Source organism: Mustela nivalis (genome assembly GCF_964662115.1).
Source record: "Mustela nivalis genome assembly, chromosome: X".
Taxonomy (NCBI): Eukaryota; Metazoa; Chordata; class Mammalia; order Carnivora; family Mustelidae; genus Mustela; species Mustela nivalis.
Genome location: NC_139040.1, coordinates 17,614,022 through 17,634,319, shown reverse-complemented (window position 1 = coordinate 17,634,319; position 20,298 = coordinate 17,614,022). Strand labels below are relative to the sequence as shown.

Below are 20,298 nucleotides of genomic sequence, written 5' to 3'. Positions count from 1 at the left end.
GCATTCAAAGAAATAATCTGAACAAAAAAGGAGAAAAAGACATATATTATAGAAACAGGAACAATAAGAAATATGGAATGACTATATTAATATTACAGAAAACCAACTTTAATAAATGTTACTAGAGATAAAGAAGAAATTTTTATAATGATAAAAGGAGCAACACATCAGGAGAACATAACAATCATAAATATACATGCAGTTAATAACAGAACCCAAAAAAACATGAAGCAAAAACAGAATTAGAAAGAGAAATAGAAAATTCAATAATAATAGCTGGAGACTTCAATGCCCCAATTTCTTTATTTTATTTATTTACTTGAGAGAGAGCATGAGAGAAGAGAGGTCAGTGGGAGAAGCAGACTCCCTGCCAAGCAGGGAGCCCGATGTGGGACTCAATCCCAGGACTCCAGGATCATGACCCGAGCCGAAGGCAGTTGCCCAACCAACTGAGTCACCCAGGCACCCCAATGCCCCAATTTCAATAATGACTAGAACAAGTAGAAAAACAGCAACAAGGACACAGAAGTCTTGAGCAGTACAATAAACCAAGACTTAGCAGTCATCAATAGAACAGTCCACCACCAACAGAACATAGTCTTCTCAAATGTCCACAGAGCAATCTCTAGTACAGACCATATGGTAGGCCATAAAACTCTTCTTGGTATATTTTAAAAGACTGAACTGCATAGCGTATGTTCTCTGACCACAGTGGAATGAAATTATAAATAATTTAAAGAGGATATCTAGGAAATCCATAAATATGTGGGAATCAAACAATGCACTCTTTTTTTTCTTTTCTTTTCTTTTTAAAGATTTTATTTATTTATCCGACAGACAGAGACCACACGTAGGCAGAGAGGCAGGCAGAGAGAGAGAGAGAGAGGAGGAAGCAGGCTCCCCGCTGAGCAGAGAGCCCGATGTAGGGCTCGATCCCAGGACCCTGGGATCATGACCTGAGCCGAAGGGAGAGGCTTAACCCACTGAGCCACCCAGGTGCCCCAATGCACTCTTTTTTTAAAAGATTTTATTTATTTATTTGACAGACAGATCATAAGTACGCAGAGAGGCAGGCAGAGAGAGAGGAGGAAGCAGGCTCCCTGCTGAGCAGAGAGCCTGATGTGGGGCTTGACCCCAGGACCCTGAGTTCACGACCTGAGCCAAAGGCAGAGGCTTTAACCCACTGAGCCACCCAGGCACCCCTCAAACAATGCACTCTTAAAGAAACAATTGTCCAAAGAAGAAAGCACAAGAGAAATTAGGAAACCTTTCAGATAGATAGATTAAAACAAGACAAAACATACCAAACTTACAGGATGCAACCAAAGCCACTCTTAGAGAATATTTTATAGCTGTAAATGTAAAAAAAGAGAGAGAGACTGAAAGGTCTCAATCAATAACTTAATTTTCCACCACAAGACACTGGAAAAGAAAAAGTATACTAAACCAAAAGCAAGCAGAAGAAAAGAAATATTATAGATTGCAGTGGGAATTGAGAGTTAAAAAGAATGGAGAAAATCAATGAAGCCAAAAGTTGGTTCTTTGAAAAGATCAACAAAATTGACAAATCATAACCTAGATTGACCAAGAATAAAAGAGTCAATTACTAAAATCAAGAATGAAAGAAAGGACATTAAAACCATCTTTTAAAACCATAATGAAGAGTGTCTGGCTGGTTCAGTCGGTGGAGGGTGTGACTCTTGATCTCGGGGTTGTAAAGTTCAAATCCCATGTTGGATGTAGAGATTAGTTAAAAATAAAATCTTTTTTTAAATGACTATATAGGTGAATAAAATGTAATTAAGAATATAAAAAATAAATCCATAAACTGATGGTCAATTGATTTTCAACAAAAGTACCAAGGCAATTCAATAAAGAAAAAAGTCTTTTCAACTAATGATGTTGGGACAACTGATATCCACCTGGAGAAGAATGAAGTTGGGTCCCCATCTTAAAATATGGATTAAAAAATAATTCAAAATAGTTCATGGACTTTAAGAGATAAAACTATAAAACTCCTAGACAAATATTGGGGTAAATCTTCGAGGTCTCAGGTCAGGCAAAGCCTTCATAAGAAACAAAACAAAGAACAGTTAAATTGGGTTTCATGAAAATTTAAAGCTTTCATGGGGCACCTGGGTGGCTCAGTGGGTTAAGGCCTCTGCTTTCGGCTCGGGTCATGATCCCGGGGTCCTGGGATCGAGCCCCGCATCGGGCTCTCTGCTGGGCAGGGAGCCTGCTTCCTCCTCACTCTCTGCCTGCCTCTCTGCATACTTGTGATCTCTGTCTGTCAAATGAATAAATAAAATCTTTAAAAAAAAAAATTTAAAACTTTCATGCTTCAATGAACATGAAGAGATGACTCCCTGAGTGAGAGGAAAATACTTGCAATACATATATATGATAGGAAACTTGAATCTAGACTCTATAAAGAACACCTAACTCAATACTATAGAGAGAAAAAAAAACAAAATTAATAATGGCAAAGTATCTGAATAGACATTTCTCCAAAAAAGACATTCAAATGGGCAATACACACATGAAAACATGCATAACATCATAACCTTTGAGGAATATGCAAATCAAAACCACAATAAGGTGCCATATCACACCCATAAGACGGCTGGGGAGGGAAGAATGGACAGTGACTGCTAATGGGTGGAATTTACCGGCGGCAACGATCTCACAACTTTCTGAATATATTAAAAACCACTGGACTGTGTGCTTTACAAGTGTGAATATTTCGATGCCTGAACTGTATCTAAGTAAGAAAATAGCTTTAAAATGTTATCATAGACTTAAAGGTAAAAAATTAAAACTATAAAATCTTTAGAAAAAACACAGGAGAAAATCTTCAAGATCTAGGGCTAGGCAAATTTGACACCAAATCATGATCCATAAAAGGAAAAATTGACAGATTGGACCTCATCAAAATTAGAAATTTTGCTGTGCCTGGGCTTCTGGGTGGCTCAGCCTGTTACTCAGCCAACTCTTGATTTTAGCTCAGGTCGTGATCTCACGGTCATGAGATCAAGCTCCCTCCCCCACTGGGGTCCACACTGGGTGTGGAGCCTGCTTAAGATTCTCTCTCTCTCTCTCTCTCCCTCCCTTTGTTCCTCCCCTCCCTACTGACATGCGCACTCTGTCTCTTAAAAAAAAAAAGAAGAAAATTTTGCTCTATCTCATGCCACGTGAAGAAGACGAAAGGCAGACAATGGACATAGAGAAAATATCTTCAAACAATGCATCTGACAAAAGACCAATATACAGAATATATAAATAACACTCAAAACTCAATAGTTAAAGAAAAAAAAATCCCATCAGAAAACATGCAAATAGCGTGAACAGGCATTCCATCAAAGAGGATGCCCAGATAGCTTGTCAGCCTGTGAAAGGATGTTGAACATCATCAGCCACCAGGGAAAGGTAAATTAAAACCACAATGAGATATTACTACACACCTATCAGAATGGCTAAAATAAAAAATAGTGACAACACCAAACGCTGGCAAGGATAGGGAAAAATGGGATCAACCATGCAAGGCTGCTGGGAATGTGAAACCATATATAGTCCTTCCATAAAAACAGTTTGGCAGTTTCTCATAAAACTAAACACATAATTATCAAAGGACCCTGGAACTGCATTCTTGAGCTTTTATCCTAGAGAAATGAATACGGATCATTCCACAAAAGCCTATACACGAACGTTTATAGCAGCTTTATTTGTGATAGCCAAAAATTAGAATCAGCCCAGATGTCCTTCAACAGGTGGGAGTTAAACAAACTGGTCTTCGTACTTGCCATGGAAGATTCTTCAGCAATAAAAAAAGAACGAACTGTTGACACAGGCAACAGCTTGGATGAATCTTGAGTGAATTATGCTGAATGATTAGAGGCACCCCAAACCAGCTCTCATCCCTAATCCAGCAGAACCATGGTGTCCCAGAATTCCAAGTTGACAGCCACCAGTGGCCCCTAGACCTACGGGGTTACTATTAAAGCTGGCAATGTGCACGGCACCACTGCGTCCTTCTAGGGCCCTGAAGCCGATGTGGGTGCAACTGATTGTTCCCAAAGCTATATCTGGGAAGGGGAGGTCTAAATCATTAAGAGGCAACCTGCCATTTAATTATGGCAATAATTTATCTTTATCCCCCCAATAGTATGTCTCTTCCTCAGACCCAACTGGAGCTTCCAATGTTTCAGTTGGAACTTCTACCATTTCGTGAACATTTCTACCTGCTTGAAATTGTGGGAGAACATTCATCTTCTTCCTTCTAGGTTTCTTGTGCTAAGAGATTCAGAGACCAACAGCCAAATAATAGAGCTGTGCATACCTCGGGCTTTGTGGCACTCAGATCTCGCCTTCTTAGCAAGCTCACTACATATAAGAGCTCCTCTCTGTTAACCAGAAAGAGCTGCATCCCAGAGTCAGACCCCAGCAAACCAGAAGAGCTGGATTTTCGTGGTCCCTGGCCTGCCTGCTGCTGTCATGGAAACCTGACCTCTGTGACATTCTCTAGAGAAGATATTCCCGGCCAAAGTTCACAACCTGAGACCCCACACCCTGTCCCTAGATGCTGGGACCTATGAACTGCCTACAATGAATAGTGGTTACATCACCATGCTTGAAAAGCAAAACAAAAAATGGCATTCAACGGGGAGCATCACAGTCATGCTCATTCTAATCCAACCATATTTTTTAAAAGGGGAGAGACTGTCGAAGTTACTGCTCGCTTTCATGCATGCAAATCCCATATGCAGCCTTTCACTTAGCTTTTAGCTGAACTCTGGAAAATCACGAACCACTTTCCTACAGTCCTGTGACACAGGACTCCCTCCTTGAGCTGAGCTGAGCTCATTTGGCTTCACTGAACAGTCTAGCTAAGTCACATACATACCTTTAGCCCCCGCACCCCCAGCCACCCCATGTCAAAAGTATACCCCCTCTCATAGAGGAGAAACTGCTGCAAACCCAAGTGTGATTTCAATCTCATCCTAATGGATCTCGTGACATCCAGGTCTCTAAGGCCCTCGGTAATAATTTTTCAAGGCCATCTGGAATAAATAGAAATCTCACTCAAACCTGCATGTATGCAAATTTCTGCACTTTAAATGGATTCTGTCCTTAAGTGCATAAACCAAAAAGCATGGAAGCAATTGGATTAGAAAAGCAAGGTTTTTTTTTAACCCCCCTCTAATTGGCATTAAGTCACCAAACATTGTCAAACACATATCACTTGCTTAATTACTTTGTGTGCACATGTGTATGTCTTTATAACTTCATAAACATATAAATGAGAGGGAGATATGCAGATTTAATGTACACCCATATGGTGATAAATACAAAAGCTGCCAGAAGATTGTAAAAAGCTATACTAACACTAAAATGGTATCTTTTTTATCCTTTGCTTTGCTTCCAAGTCACAAAGAACAAACTAAGAGGGGTAGATGCTAAGCATGGATCCTTACCTAAAAGGAGAAATATGCACAGGCCATTTTGTTCAGTAACAAAATATTTTTAAAAATACCTTGCTTCAGATCCATAGTCAACATCTTCAAGTAATTGTCTTTTGTTAATCTTACGGTGTGTTTATGTGTAACATTGTTTCTATGTGTCCATTAAAATTTGTGTTGAAGTGACTTTTCCTAAATAGCCTACTACTGTACTGTTCACCCCAGTGTGTTTCATTTCAACATGAGTTGGAGTTGACCTATTCTGCTCCTACAAGATTCTGTACCACCCTCAGCAAAACCAATCATGAAAATAATAATTAGTCCTGCCTCTAGCGTATCTACGAAGTAGGCTCCATTTTCTAACCTTAGGTATTGTCATGCCAGTTAATCTTCTACTTAGCAAAATCTTAACAGTGAGGTATCTGCAGAGATGGCCACCATTCCAAGGTCACACTGATCTCTGGTTATTGTGGGTGCCTTTTTCCCATGTTTCCAATGCCTCCAACCCAATTTCTTGGCCACCCACATATGTATGCCAGGCTGGAAGGCCTACACTAACTTACATGTTTTCTTTTCCAAAGCCACCTTTTCCGAAAGAGAGAGAAGGGTGACTCCTCTCTTCAAGATGAGCCCCAGGGATGAGAACAGGCTTCAGGATTCATCACTTGGTTTTGGAGAAAGTGTCTTTATTTGACTAGCTCCTCCTGTTTCAGGACTGTATGAACTGATCTAGCCAAACTCATTCACACTACCCTCCAAAGGCTGTGTCTATACAGACCAAATGCAGGTAAAACAAACAAACAAACAAAAACAAAAACAAAAAATGCTTGTTTATAGAAACAGGCTGCGGTCAGAGCAGTGCAACTGACATTGCTAATGAACCAACTGCCAACATTCCAGAAGGACAAAGATGCTTTGGCCTCTTACAAATCTTATAGAGTGCGCACACTGTATTTTAAGTCCACATGGGGCATAAATTAAAATACAGTTAAGGTCCTCATTTTCCTTATCTGAAAAAAAAATTTTTTTCCACTAATGTAACTCCTTTCTTTTTAAATTTCCTCTTAAACAACATTCTTCTGTGTAAATCTGTGTCGATTTTTCATTTGCATTTGCAATATCTTGGACATCTACCTTTTTTTAAATTGTTGGATATCTGAATCCTTATTTAAGAAGGGGCAAAAGAGAGCTGCAGAATTCACCCTTACAGAGTAATTTTTACTGAGCTTTTTAAAGATGCTTAAAAAAAATCAGTTAACAGGTCTCCATTTTACTTAGCTCATATAGTAGACACAGCCAAAAACCAAGTACAGACTTTTGGAGATTTGTCTGCAAATTTAGTGAACATTAAAATGTATCAGATAGGCCACATGGCCCACCTGATTTTAGCTGCCAGCTCCAATATTGGCTAGCTGGGTAGTTTTGGGTCCAATTCTGTTATTTTCATCTTTAAATGGGTTTTTAAAACATCTACCTTACAGGATTGTTTTGAGGATTAAATGAGAAAAATCCATGCTCTGCCCCTGGCATAGGGCCTGGCTTAATAAGTACCCCAAAACCTTAACAGGTCTTCAGGGTAAGTCAGGCCAAGTTACCTGAGTCAAACCATCACTTTCCAGCACTTCTCTTGGCCAAAGTATTGGAGTTCTACACTCTTGCATGTGAATTAGGAAACCTGATGTGGTTGGTGAAGGACTGGCAATACTTCCACATATATCAGACTACTAATGTTGCTTCTCATGCACTCAGATAGAGTCTGATCCCTTGTTTCTGCCTGACTGGTTACAACATACAGTGACTAAGCACTGCCTGGGCAGATAATATGGTCTGTAAGATATTTACTCACTGAAGTTTTTCCAGACTAACTTTACAGCTTAGTATATGGTCTATTTTTACAAGCGTTCCATATGTGCTTGAGAAGAAAGTACATTCTTCTAATTGGGTGCAGGTCCACTGCACTGAGCTTGTTAACCAAATCTTCTGTATGCTTACCCATTTTTGTGTTTGTTTCATCTGTCAATTTCTGAAAGAGGTTAGCAGATTTTACAATGTCTCCTTATAGCCCCATCAGTTTTTGCTTTATATATTTTAAAACAATGGTATTAGGTGCATATGAGTTTAGAACTATCTGAAAAGTGGAACTTTTTGCCATTATTCAGTGATCCTGTTGACCCCAGTAAAAGTTTTGCTTCAGTCTATTTGTCTGATATCTGTTTAACTACTTCAGCTTCTTTCTGGTTAGTATTTGCATAGTATATCCATTCCAGTCCTACCTGTATTCTTATGTTTTACCTTTGTCTCTTATACACAGCACAGAGGTCAATTTTGTATTCTCCTCCAGTGTGATAATCTGTGTCGTTCAACTGGTGAGTTTAGTCAGGTTCTATTTATTGTAACAACAGAGAAGCTGGCTGCCAGGATCAAAGGACTTTTTTAAAGTATCTCTGAGTTTCCTGGCTGTAACCTGTTCACCCTAGTCAATTTCTAAATACTCTTTGCTTGCAGTCATTCTCCTGTGAGAAGTTAGCACAAGCTCAATGATTTCCATCAGTGAACTGGAGCTGGTACTATACTGAAGACTTGTCTTTATTAGTACAGTTATGGGAGAAAGTCAATTAATGCAAGGAATGGTGCACACAGGTCTAATCCATTTGATGTAAATCAATGCATTACACATTTCAATTGCTCTGTATTCCTTCAGAAAAGTGCATGGAAGTGATTCATCAGAACTAAACTCTTCACAAGAAACAGACCAATTCTCTAAGGCTCACTAGGGTATCTCTGCTAGTAAAATATAAAAAGCAATCAAACTGAATAAGAAGTCCTTTTTGCAGACATTTACATTGGGGAAGAACATGTTTCTTGACAATTCAGAGCAAATGAAGTGCAAATTATTCTCTTATAATATATCCCAGAATTGAAGCTGAAATTGTGACTAAAAAAGAATCCACAGTTTAATCAGAAAAATATATTTATTGGTAATTCCCATGAGCTGCTATTTGATACATTTATATCATAGGATAACAAGTTCATAACTATTGCTAAGTTATAAATATGGAGTTTATGCAGAATTTGCATGTATTGAATTTTATTTTGAATTTGCAAGTGTGCCTATATTTGAATATTTATAATATTCCAGAAAAAGCACAGTGGAATGTGCAAGACAGATTTATTTAGTGTAATGCTCTGAAATATGTCAAAGTCTTCAACACTGTTCTTAGAGGCAAAATGGCAGAAATAACAAATGGGATGCAATAAGACCAACAGAATAATCTGTGAAGTCCAATACCAAGTAAAACTAGAACAGCTCTTTTGCCAATAAATATTTCACTAAAGTTAGACAAATATTTCTGTAAGCTTACAATGGTATTGTATTAGAAGCTATAAACCATTAGTTGGATTCATCATTATGCTCTAAGGGAAAAGAGAACATTCCCACCCATACTTTTTTCTTTCCCCTAAACTCATTGACTAGAGATCTTATTTGTCATGGAATGCCGATATTAGCTTTTCCACGGTGAAGCACGTTCCTTACACAGTCAAAATAACGAGTACCAAGAATAGAAGTTCCAACAGAGTTTCAAGAATCAGATTATTCACCTCACTGTATCTAGTAGCCCCTCAGATACCCAGAGCAGTTGAGGAATGAAGTGTTCTAAGCAACTTAATGCATAATTTATAAATTTAATTCATAACTCTATGAATTAATTTATAAGCATCATGTAATTCGTAGTTAATGGGGAGCGATGCTGTCATGAAGGAAAACTGCTCTGGGAGGAGGCTGTGCCAGCTGAGTGCACTCCCTTTCTTTCCAGAATGAGGGCAACACGAGCACCAACTGACCTAAGCTCTCAGTTGTGGCTGTTTAGAAATGGCCGTAAGTCTTGACTCTTCTAGCCAGACCATTAGCTCTGGTGTCCGCTCAAAGTCCAGGCTGTCTTGGGGGGGTTCTGGCCGAGCCGAGCAAGTCTTATTATTTCCAACTGCCTGCCATTATTAATTTCCTGTTCCACTGAACTTTTAAACAGAGAAGAAACAATAGCAATAGACTCAAACATCTCCATAATGTACGAGTATAAGCATTCCATGGTTTCTTTGGCATAGGAGAACAGTCACTCATCAAAAAAACCAACAGCCGATTCCTGACGTGTCATCTCCTCCCTTCAGTCTGAGAGTTTATTTAAGAACTCCCCCAGATACCGGGGCGCATGGGTAGCTCTGCCAGTTATGCGTCTGCCTTGGGCTCAGGTCATGATCTCTGGGTCCTGGGATGGAGCCCCACAGCTGGCTCCCTGCTCAGCAGAGAGTCTGCTTGTCCTACCCTTCCCTCTCTGCCTCTTTCCCTCTCTCCTCTCCCAGTGCTCTCTCTGTCTCTCAAATAAATAAATTAAACTTAAAAAGAAAAAGAACTCCCCAGATATCAAGAAGCTAATGAGATAGTCAGCCATGGTCTTCAGGAACCAAAAAGTTGACATGAGTATAATTTATCACAGCCATGATAAAACATCATTTTAAAAACTGTTAATGTTCACTTTGATTATAAAAGTAGTGCATACTCATAAACGAAATGCAAAACCTTCAGAGAAGCCGAATAAGACTCAGTCGGGGCGTCTGGGTGGCTCAGTTGGTTAAATGTCTGCCTTCGGCTCAGGTCATAATCCTAGGGTCCTGAGATCGAGTCCCTCAACAGGCTCCTTGCTCATCGGGGAGCCTGCTTCTCCCTCTCCCTCTGCCTGCCTGCTGCTCTCCCTGCTTGTGTGCTCGCTCATGTGCTCTCTCTGTCAAACAAACGAATAAAATCTTTTTAAAAAGAATAAGAATAAATCACGAATTGATTTACTAATATCCTGGTATTTTTCTTTCATTCCTTGTATTTTTTTAATAAGATTTCATTTATTTATTTGACAGAGAGAGGTCACAAGTAGGCAGACAGGCAGGCAGAGAGAGAAGGGGAAGCAGGCTCCCCGCTGAGCAGAGAGCCCGATGCAGGGCTCGATCCCAGGACCCTGGGATCAGGACCTGAGCCGAAGGCAAAGGTTTTAACCCACTGAGCCACCCAGGCGCCCCTCATTCCTTGTACTTTACGCTTAGATTTGGAAGGCTGGGAAGATTGTGTGTGTGTGTGTGTGTGTGTGTGTCTGCCTCTCCCCAAGCCCTCTCTCTAACATAGCTATAGTTATACTGGGTCTATAACTGTCTCTTTTCCCCTTAGCTTTAAATCGCTAACAATTTTCCATACCCTCTGAAAATATATTTAAATGATTTTCTAATAATCCTTCAAGTGGATGTACTGAGATTCTTCTCCATGTGGATGTCCAGATTTTTCCAATTTCATGCACTTACAAAGAACTCCAGCCAGCCTCCCAGTGTACCTTTATATCACCCTGTACTCCCCGCCCCCTGCAATGGCATTTCTCACAATTTTAAGTCGCTAATTGTTGGCTTCATTTCTATCTTCTGCACTCCGTGAGGGCAGGAACACACAACAGGGCCCCCAGCACATAGCCCAGTGATAGCGGACACTCAGTAAATATTTGTTGAATTAAAAAGTGAAAAAAATGAATAAGTGAGTGAATGAAAAACATGTATATGACTATGATTTTCAGTAACATCCTGGAAAAGAAATTATGGGTCAAAGAAAGAAATATTTTTAATGATCTCCATTTATGTTACCTAATTTATTTCCAGAAGAATTGTTCAAATTTACAAGGCCACTAACAATGTATGAGAATTATGGAATTGATAGTGGTGGTGATATATGTTGAGGTGGTTTTTTTTTTTATTTTGTTTGTTTGTTTTTAAATCAGGGCTAATTAGAGAGGCAAAAGGTTTTCCCACACTTAATGACTTAAAGTTGCATAACTTCACTCCCAGTGGGACTACACAGTTATTCCACGTCTGTAAACTAGTTGTGGGTCCCCTGTTATAACTTGTCTTTTCCTATCCTTTGCTTTTCTAATCAATTTGTAGGAGTCCCTTATACAGAAAAGATGTCACTTTTTTGTCTGTTTCATTTGTTGTGCCTATTGTCATCAATTTGACAATATGCCGTTTCATTTTGGCTACTTTTTGACAGATGAACAGTTCTCGTTTTTATGCAGTCATAACTGTCTATCTTTTCCTCTCTTCAAACATCCTTCTCCTTGGCTATCATTTAAATAATAATGCCGATTGTGAAAGCAGAGTAACTGAGTTCAACAGACTCCCACTTACACAACTAAATCCTAGTCAGCCCCAGATGGATTTCCCTTCCCAGGATCCCTGGCCACGACACATCCAGGCAACACAGACCAGTCACAACTCTTTAGCATAGTGCCCACCCCGCCCAAACTAGATCCCCTTCGGGACCACTCTGATCTGATCACTGGTACCACCTCCACTCCAGCCTAGAAGTCAGGGAGGCGCGTTCAGCTGGACTCCAGCCCTCAATTCCTTTTGTATTTCTTACATGCCTTTCATCCAAGTGCTTCTCCGACCCACCGGGGTTCAACCTCATTGCCATCCCAGGACCTTGACCATGAGGCCTCACCCCACCTACCTCCCAACCATGACCTTCTCAGTTCTGGCCAGTCCTGTCTAGGTGAGGCCACTGAACTGCATGATGCCAGGAGAACGCCATGCCTGCCCACAATGCCTCTTCTCTTCTAAATACAAACCACCTATTCCCAGATGTCTTCCTGAATACATCTCTCCTTTTTCTGTCCTGTTCCTCATTCCTTAGGAAGGAATAGGCCTGAGATGGCTTCCTGGTTAAATCTCCTCTTCTACAGAGGAGGATGGACCTGGCCCAAATCACAAGCCTCATCCCCACTCTGACCCACAGTTCTGCACTTTGCCCTCTAAACTTCACGGACTTGAGGATGAAGATGGTGACCCTGCCTTTTCCGGCTTTGTATAGGCTCTAATCCCCCCTAACTGCTAGCACTGTGCAGAGCTCACGATTCTTCAGAGTTTGCCGATTAGACATGAACTTCCACATAAACAGATGGACTTTTCTCTCTGTTTCACTATATTCCTGCAAAGGTGTGACATTCTAACAACATCCTTGATATTCAGATCCTTTCCAAACAAAAGACATCTCCTTTGTTAAATGTCTAAAATACCAAATTACTTTGTTCTGTGCTAAGCTCTTGGAGAGAAAGAATGACGCACCTTCCCTGGAAGATAATGGGCAGTCTCACAAAATTTTGTTTAATGAATAACGACGGAAAAGGTGACTAATCTTCAATGTCACTTCATACCACCGAACTTGACGACAAATATCTATAAAAGACAAGCTGACATTCTTCTAGCCGCATAACACCACGGCTCTAAAATTACTATTGAGAAGTGCTAATTCTGAGGAGCCTTTTACACAACTCAGAGAACCGAGAGGTTTTTTTTTAAAAATTAATTTTATTTATTTATTTGAGAGAGTGAGAGAGCATAGGGGCACAGGGAGAGAGCACGGGGGTGAGGGGACAGAGGGAGAAGGACTCTGAGATCATGACCTGAACCAAAGGCAGACACTTAACCCACTGAGCCACCCAGGCGGCCACCTGAGAACTGAGCATTCTGTCAGGATTCCAACATGTCTGCCATCCACGTGGCCATGCTAACGAATCCTGCTCAAGTTCCACAGATGTGACAGCGAGTGTCTCCCCGTCTCCTGAGAAACAGGTGGGAGAGTAGAGCAGCTTCTCTCAAAGGCAGCTGAAGAAACGCAGGCTGGGCTGAGAAGCCACCCCTGTGAGAGCCTGGTGGCCCACAGCCGGGCCTGTCAGCCCGCCTCATCGCCGAAGCCCAGCTGGGAAGGAAGGGAAGCGGGGCACCTGAGCTGTGAGTGGGCAGAGGCACCGTGGGCTTTCCTGCGAAGGTGGAGCGCATTCAAAATAGCCCCCTTTTAAAAAGGAAGGGAAAGAGAAAGAAGCTTTTCCCCATTGAACAGCCTTTTAGTCCTTTCCTGTCAGTGATAGCCTACTGGATTTCAGATGACAATTAATTACTCTTCCGTATGGCTGCTGGAATATTCAGAGACATGGAAAGTCTAGGATGCAACAGGAATATCGTGCCCAGAGCCTCTGACCTGTAGAGCCACGGAACCCGGCCCGTGCCACCTGTGTGTGCCAGCCGGCACGGTACCTGGCAAAGAAAAATGAGGCCCATGCACGTTCTCTGTGCCCAATTCAGAATTCCTCCCACAGACCGAGTGGTGCTCCAGAGTTGGCTACAAACAGAGTGAATTTGGCCTGAGAAAAGCCTGCAGAATTCGGGAGTTTTAACAGCTGGTAAGCAAGAATGTTTTGATACATTTTCAAAAAATGGTCTTAGAAGTTCTAGAATGAGCAGGACCCTTCTCTGACCCCAAACAACATATTGGCAGACAGATGCATGAAATGCAATTTCTAGTTTCTTTTTCTTTTTCTTTTTTTTAAGAAATACTCTCAATAAACAACTTGAACCTTTTGCCAGCCCAGCATTCTCTGTCTTTGTCCTCACCAGGCAACGCACTCACAGTCATTTCTATTCAGCAGTTACGTATTGCCCGAGCTGGCGGCCATCAGCAGAGGCAGGCAAGCATGGCCAAAGGAGCACTGGGAGCAGGATTCAGGGTCTTGGCTTGCAGCCACAATGGCCTAGATGGCTGTGAGTCAGAATGTGGCCCTTGTTGCCGCGGGGCTCTCCTACTGTGGCTTATACACCAGGCCCCCAAGCCTGCTCCCATCCTGTGGGGCTTCATGGGGATTTCCAACATGGCAGCCAGAGGCCCTTCTGCCACCCCAGCCACGAGACCCCATGCCCCCGCCCCCCCCACCGCCGCCCCGGGGAGCAGAGGGCCTCAGGGAGCTGGAAATCCCTTCTCCCCAGGGGTGTGGCAACCCCGGTCTGATCCCGCGTCCAAACCCACATGGATAGCGTTACTGAAACAGGGGACGGTGTGGATGGTACCACTATCCATCAACCCACGTTTACCCAGGGTTCCCTCTGTGAGCGTTACTAACATGAACGGCCTCTCTATGCTTGGGGCCAGGACCCCCTGCACTGAGGCGCAGTGAACGGACCAGAAAGAACTGGAGCAAGATTCCTGCAGGGCCCCTCCAGAGCTCGACGACCTTGAGAAAGGCTGGCGGCCCCTTTGGCCTTCACTCTCATCTGATAAGTGGGGATACTTTTGCCCACTCCGCCCTCTCCCCAAAGATATTGCAAGTTTATGGCGAAATACCAGAGATAAAGGGATGTGAAAGCTCATCAGACACTGGAACGCATGCTCCATGTATTCAAGGCCTGGACAGGCTCTGGTCCAAGGTCACACAGCTGGTTCATGGACAGCCTGGCGCCGAGGCCCAGGTGTCAGGACTCTCAGGCCAAACAGGCAGAGCCCTCTGTTCCCCTCGGTTCAGTGGAGCACAGAGACCACCAGCTGGCCCGGAAGGCCGCTCCACAAGGGAACCCCGCATGGCTAACTTTCATCTCCCGGGGTGGGCTCCTCACCCCCATGCGGCCCTGCTGCCCCCGTGTCTCATTTTTCACCACACACACTCACACACATGCACATTCTAACTCACACACACTTCACGCATACCTTCCCTCTTCTAGATTATCAGGACTCACTGAACTTGTCCTGAAGGCGGAAAAGTATCAACGCCCTGGAAAATTCTGGAACCCTCAAGCTACCACTATTCTTCAAGAGGAAGGTTTCTGGAGGTTGGGTGGAACTTAATGAAATAAAATAATGCCTTTAGGGTGACAATGTGTTTCTCTAGCAAATTTTATTTCATTTGTGTAAATGGTGTAAGATCCGGTAACTCCGACTCTAAAAAGTGCTTCTTCCTTGATTAGACTAGATGGCACTGTAGTATCACCCTTTTTCGACCAAGTAAAATCTCATTTCATGTCAGATCATGTTGCTTCGAGTTGGGACCATCCAAGAGGGTGAACTGTCCCCTTGAGGGTCCTGGTTATCTTATGGAAAATTTATGAGGGAATCTGCCAGAGGATAGGGGCCACCAAATACATAATCGGGACCCCATTTATAAGGTGTGTCTAGAGACTGCGTCACACTCAGACCTACATGTCCAGAAGGATTTTCAAAGGTACACATGTCCTGTGGAACTCAACACCTACAAGCCCCAACGGCAAATGGAGATTATTTTCAATGCTGCCAACTTGTTTGGGATCTTTTTAAACACCAGTATCTTATGGTGACAATGACTTACACAATTCTCACAATGGACTGAGGCGACCCTTCCTGGAGCCAAGGTTCTTTTAGGATGAGGAGAAAAAAAAATCCCTTAGGGCTGTAAAGGCAGTGAATATTCAACAGATTCTGCCAGAATCCCAGCATTCAAGAAAGGCCACCGTAAACTGAGGGAAAGGAATGGGAGCATGGGTGACCAAGAGAGTCAAAGGGCTCCATTTGCCTCCCTCTAGAAGGAAGAAACTGCAAAGCCTTTTGTATTCCAGGAATCCCTGTCCCCCTTGCAAGGCACTTCCTTGTCCAAGGCACAGGGAGGAGCTGCTAGCAATGAGGGGTAAGAGTTAGAAGCCTGTCCAGGTAGGCAGCTGCTGTCAACAGCGGCCTGGAGGGCGCCTGTGGTCGCCTGATAGAGAGGCAGAGAGCACAGCCCTGTCCTTGCCTGCCTAAAGACACTTCCAGAGGCTCCAGGGCAATCAGACTCATCCAGTCCATTCCCTGGACTCCCTGCCCCAGCCCTGATTTGTTTCAGGGACAGTGGCATATTGGGAGCCCCGGCCAGAGCAACTCCAGCCCATCAGGCCCTTCTCCCCTTCCCCCTTTTATGGCACTCCATGACCTCCAGCAACCGGGCATTGAGGCTGCATGAAGGAAAATGCTCTACCTTCAAAAGCAACTGACTACAGCCTCTTCATAAATCACCATTTTCCGCATCAGCCCCGGGTCCTCGGCGCGGGGGCTGCCGGGCCCCCACGCTGGGTCTCAGGGTTTGTACATCTGGAGGTTTCTCAAGAGCGAACCACACACAGGGTCAGGGCACCGTCCCAGCCCGCCCTTCTGTACGCACGGTGCCCCCCCCCCCGCCCCGCGCACTCGCAAAGAGTGCAGCCGGTAGTGGGGAGCGTTAAGCTGGATCCCATCAGCTCTCTCTGGGTGTCCCCAAACAGCCGCAGACGGACACCCACTCGCCCAGGGAGAGCAGAGGCAGAGGACAAGAAGGAGGAGAGTGGCAAAAGTCAAGCAAAGAGAGAAAAATCCGGAAGGGTAAAAGAGAGCGAGAAGCAAAGGGAGAAGAGAGGGAGAAGGCAAGAGCGAGCCGCCAGGGACCGACAGGTAACTGGAGCAAGAGAGAGAGAGAAAAGCAGGAGAATGCGGGAGCGGGAAAAGGAAGAAAGGGCAGAAAGGAGGCTTTGGAACCGGGGTGCAGAGAAAAAAAGAGAGAAGACAGGAAGGACTCAGGGACTTCACACACAGAGACCGGTTCTTTCCGGCGCTCCAGTGCGGAGTCCGCGTGCGGTACCCTGTCCCGGCGGCGGCCGTGGCGGGGGGCGCTCGATCGGGGCCTCCCAGCCACTCCCCCCCACCCACCCACCGCACGCTCTCCCAGCCACCAAGCAGGCCAACCAGCTGACAGACTAGCCGTCCCGGGCCGCAGCGGACAGGCTTCCTGCGGCTGCCACGGCGCCGTGAGCGTGTGCGCCAAGGAGTCTGGCGCCCGCCCAGTGCCGGCGCACCCGCAGGGCCCCCCAACCCCCCCCGAGGTGCGCACTGGGGCGCCGCCAGCGACCAGCCGCGCCTCCCCGCCCTCCGCCCGCCCGGGCCCAGGTCCGCTCCCGCGCTCCAGGGCCCGGCTCGGCTACGGGCGCGGCGCACTCACCTGGACGGTCGCAGTCTGGCGTCGCGCTTGCCGTCCACCACGGCGGGCACGCAGCTGGTGAGCTCGGTCCAGTCGGCGTGCAGCCCGCAGCTCCAGCCCGTGGAGAACCTGGAGAAGAGCCAGGTCTCCCGCTTACCCGGCCGGTGGCAAGTGCATTTCTTCTGACCCACGCGGCACTCGCACGGCTGCTCCAGCTGGATATTGCGCACCAGGTGGCGGCCGAAAGTGGTGCCTCCGGTCTTCTGAATGTGCAGGAACACGATCAGGTCATCGCCCTTGATGTCGAAGTCTACCTTGCGCAGGAGGTCGCCGCGGCTGAAATTGTAACGGGGCACGAACCTGGCGGAGCTCTCATCCTCCGAGCGGTACGGGTCCGGCATCGGGGAGCTGAATGCCTGCAGGCGGAGGAGCTGGCATTCTGTGCCGGGGCACACGTACTGGAGGACGATCACGGCAAATAGGAAGAGCATCACCAAAGCCAGCAGCAGCTTGTTGGATTTCTCATCCATGTTCCCGACGCTGGGGGAAACCCAAGATCGTTACGTCAAGCCCGCAGCTCAGCCCGCGCTCGCCGTGCGCCCGCACCGCCCCCTCCCCCTGGCGCCGCCGTTGCGCCCCCTTTCCCCCTCCCCTCCACACCGAGTACTCCACCGCGGCGGCGGCGGCGGCAGCGGCGGCGGCGCCCTTCCCCGCTTCCTTCCTTCCCGGCAGGCTCAGCGCTGTGGCTCCTGCCGCACACCCCCCTCCCCCCTGACTCCTTCCCGCCGGCCGCCTGCCCTCTCCCCGCGCCGGAGCTAGCCGGAGCCGCGTCGCGGGGGTCTAGTCCCCACGGGACGCCGCCTGGCCCGGTCGCCCCACTCCCCAACTCACACCCCCGGTCCGAGCCCCCGCGCGTCCCGCTCCACTCTCCGTGGTTCCCAGCCCCATCCCGCTTCGCCCACCGGACTCTCGCCGGCGCGAGTGCCCAGTCCCCTGGGCGCGCACGCCGCTGCCTCCCTGCCTGCCCGACTAGCGGGCTCCCTCCCCGTGCGCCCCGAAGCCCCGCTCTCGCCCGCGCCGGGTTGCCCACCTTGGAGGCCGCCTCGAGCGAGCTCCGAGCCGGGCGTTCGGAGCTCCCCCGGGGCGGACGAGTCCGCCGGCAGCCCGACTAGCGAGCGGAGACGCTGCGCTGCCGTTGCCCGCGGAACAGCGGGGAGGGAGCCGCAGTGTGGCCGAAGGCGCGCCGCGCCCCTCCGGAGCCCCCGAGCCTGGCCGCCGCCGGCCAGCGGGAACTTTGCGCCCTTCCCTTCCCCTCGCGGCTGCCTTCCCTCCCCGCACGGCTCCTGCGCGCCCCGGCCCGGGAGCGCGAGTCCCGCTTTCGCCTAAAACGTACCTGGCTAGGGGGCCGAAAATCTTGGAGAAGATCGCACCGAGCACGTGCTTCAGCGAGTGGCCCAGGGCGGCCAGGCCCCGAGTGAGCAGGGCCCGGCAGAGGGAGCCCAGGTCCCAGCGTCTCCTGAGGTCGTGCATCCGCCTGCGGCGGCCTCGGGGCAGCAGCGCGAAGAGAGGGGTGCGCGCGGCTCCCGCCAGGGAGGAAGACGCCTTTAGGGGCTCGTCCAGGAACGGCTGGGAGTTGAAGCCGCGAGACACACCCCTAGGAGGGCCCGCGCGGACTGAGGCGGCGACTGATCCGGGCCGGCTCGCTGCCAATTCGGCCTCTACTCTGGAATGCCGGCGGGGACAGGTGGTGCGGGCGGGCGCTCCTCGCTCCGGTTGCAGCGGCGGCCCGAGCGCCCGGGCTGCACACGCAGGCAGTGCCATTCCCCCCTTCAGGCAACTCAGGGTACTAAGGATCGGCAGCGAGCTTGAATTTATGTAATAATGCCTCACGCCTAAGAGCTCGAGCCACTTCACAAGCAGAGGACCTAGGTTTTCTCCTGTCTTGGGGAACGGAGGTCACTCCAGTGAGCGCATCACTCCACTTTGGCTGGTAATTTCAACCTCCCCTAAAATAGCAAAGGCGCAAATTGGACCTTTTCCCTCTCTCTTTGCCAATTTCCATTCTCCAGCGGAAGCGGGGGCATTTTCTGAAAAGGTAAGTCAGCATGAAGGAAAAGCATGAGAAAAAAAAAAAAAAAACGTTACAGAATGGGAATCTGAGCTTTTTCAGAGCAGAGACTCACCCTCACTCCTCTCTTCTGGCTGAATCCCTGGCATCCAGCCCTGTGCCTATAGGAAGGCTTCACTCCAATACGGTTTAGTGAAGGAGAGATCCATGACTAAATACTACATCAGAGTGGAGCCATCGAATCCAAGATGATAGGGTAAATGAGGAAACCGAGGCCCAGAGAGGGAAAGACGTTTGCCCCAGGTCACACAGCAGAGCCCCTAAGTTTGGACCCAGATCAGGTACCATCCAACCCATTCCCTGACACGGACACCATCTCCTCTAATAAGCAGGTACAGACCATCCTCAAGCCCTGAGGTTAAAAGGCTCTTTTTGGCTGCAGGAACCACAGGTGGAAGGATGAACAAGGAAAGAGGGGCTGTCCCTTCAGGACAAGGTCCCCTAACGCGCACGCAGACTGTTCCTATCTGATAGATCAGGTGGGGCTTGCTGTCTGCAAAGGGAACATGGGGAGGGGGGACAGCAACGTTCCAGAGCAGCGCTGGCTGTGGGCGCTGAGGGAAGGGAGGAGAGTGAGACAAGTAGGGGGCTGGGGGCAAGTCCCTCAGGGACAGGATCTCCCAGGATCTCCCTCAGAACATTTGGTCCGTCTTGTGCAGTGAAGCAGCAAGTATTGGTCTGAAAATCTATCATATCTGTGCTGGGCAGCCCTCAGATAATTATTAGCCCCCCCTGAGCCTCAGGGTCCCCTTCTGTAAAATAAGACTCACTCCTCCTTTCTCACCCTCTGGGTCACTGGGAGGATGATCCTTGGGCCATTTTGCCCACGGTGTTTACCTGCTGCCCTGAGCTCGGATGTGCCCACTGTGTCAGTCACAGGCCACGTAAGGAAGGGGTCCTTCTC

The 20,298-nt window shown here is 46.9% G+C and overlaps 1 protein-coding gene across 7 annotated transcripts in view; it reads right to left on the bottom strand.

The window, feature by feature from the left end:
- Nucleotides 1-19,165, bottom strand: part of HS6ST2 (heparan sulfate 6-O-sulfotransferase 2) — a 278,343-nt gene extending 259,178 nt beyond the window's left edge. For 3 of the 7 annotated variants that reach the window (XM_082716727.1, XM_082716728.1, XM_082716729.1), the window contains exons 1-2: nt 18,660-19,165; nt 17,288-17,806 (exon numbers count right to left, since the gene is read on the bottom strand). In XM_082716727.1, coding sequence (XP_082572853.1) covers nt 17,288-17,806; nt 18,660-19,087 — 947 coding nt within the window. In that variant the 5' untranslated portion in view covers nt 19,088-19,165. Of the gene's footprint in view, nt 1-17,287; nt 17,807-17,926; nt 18,031-18,356; nt 18,602-18,659 lie in introns of those variants that run through there. The other 4 variants (XM_082716730.1, XM_082716732.1, XM_082716731.1 and 1 more) reach the window with 3 other exon arrangements.
- Nucleotides 19,166-20,298: the final 1,133 nt, after the last annotated feature.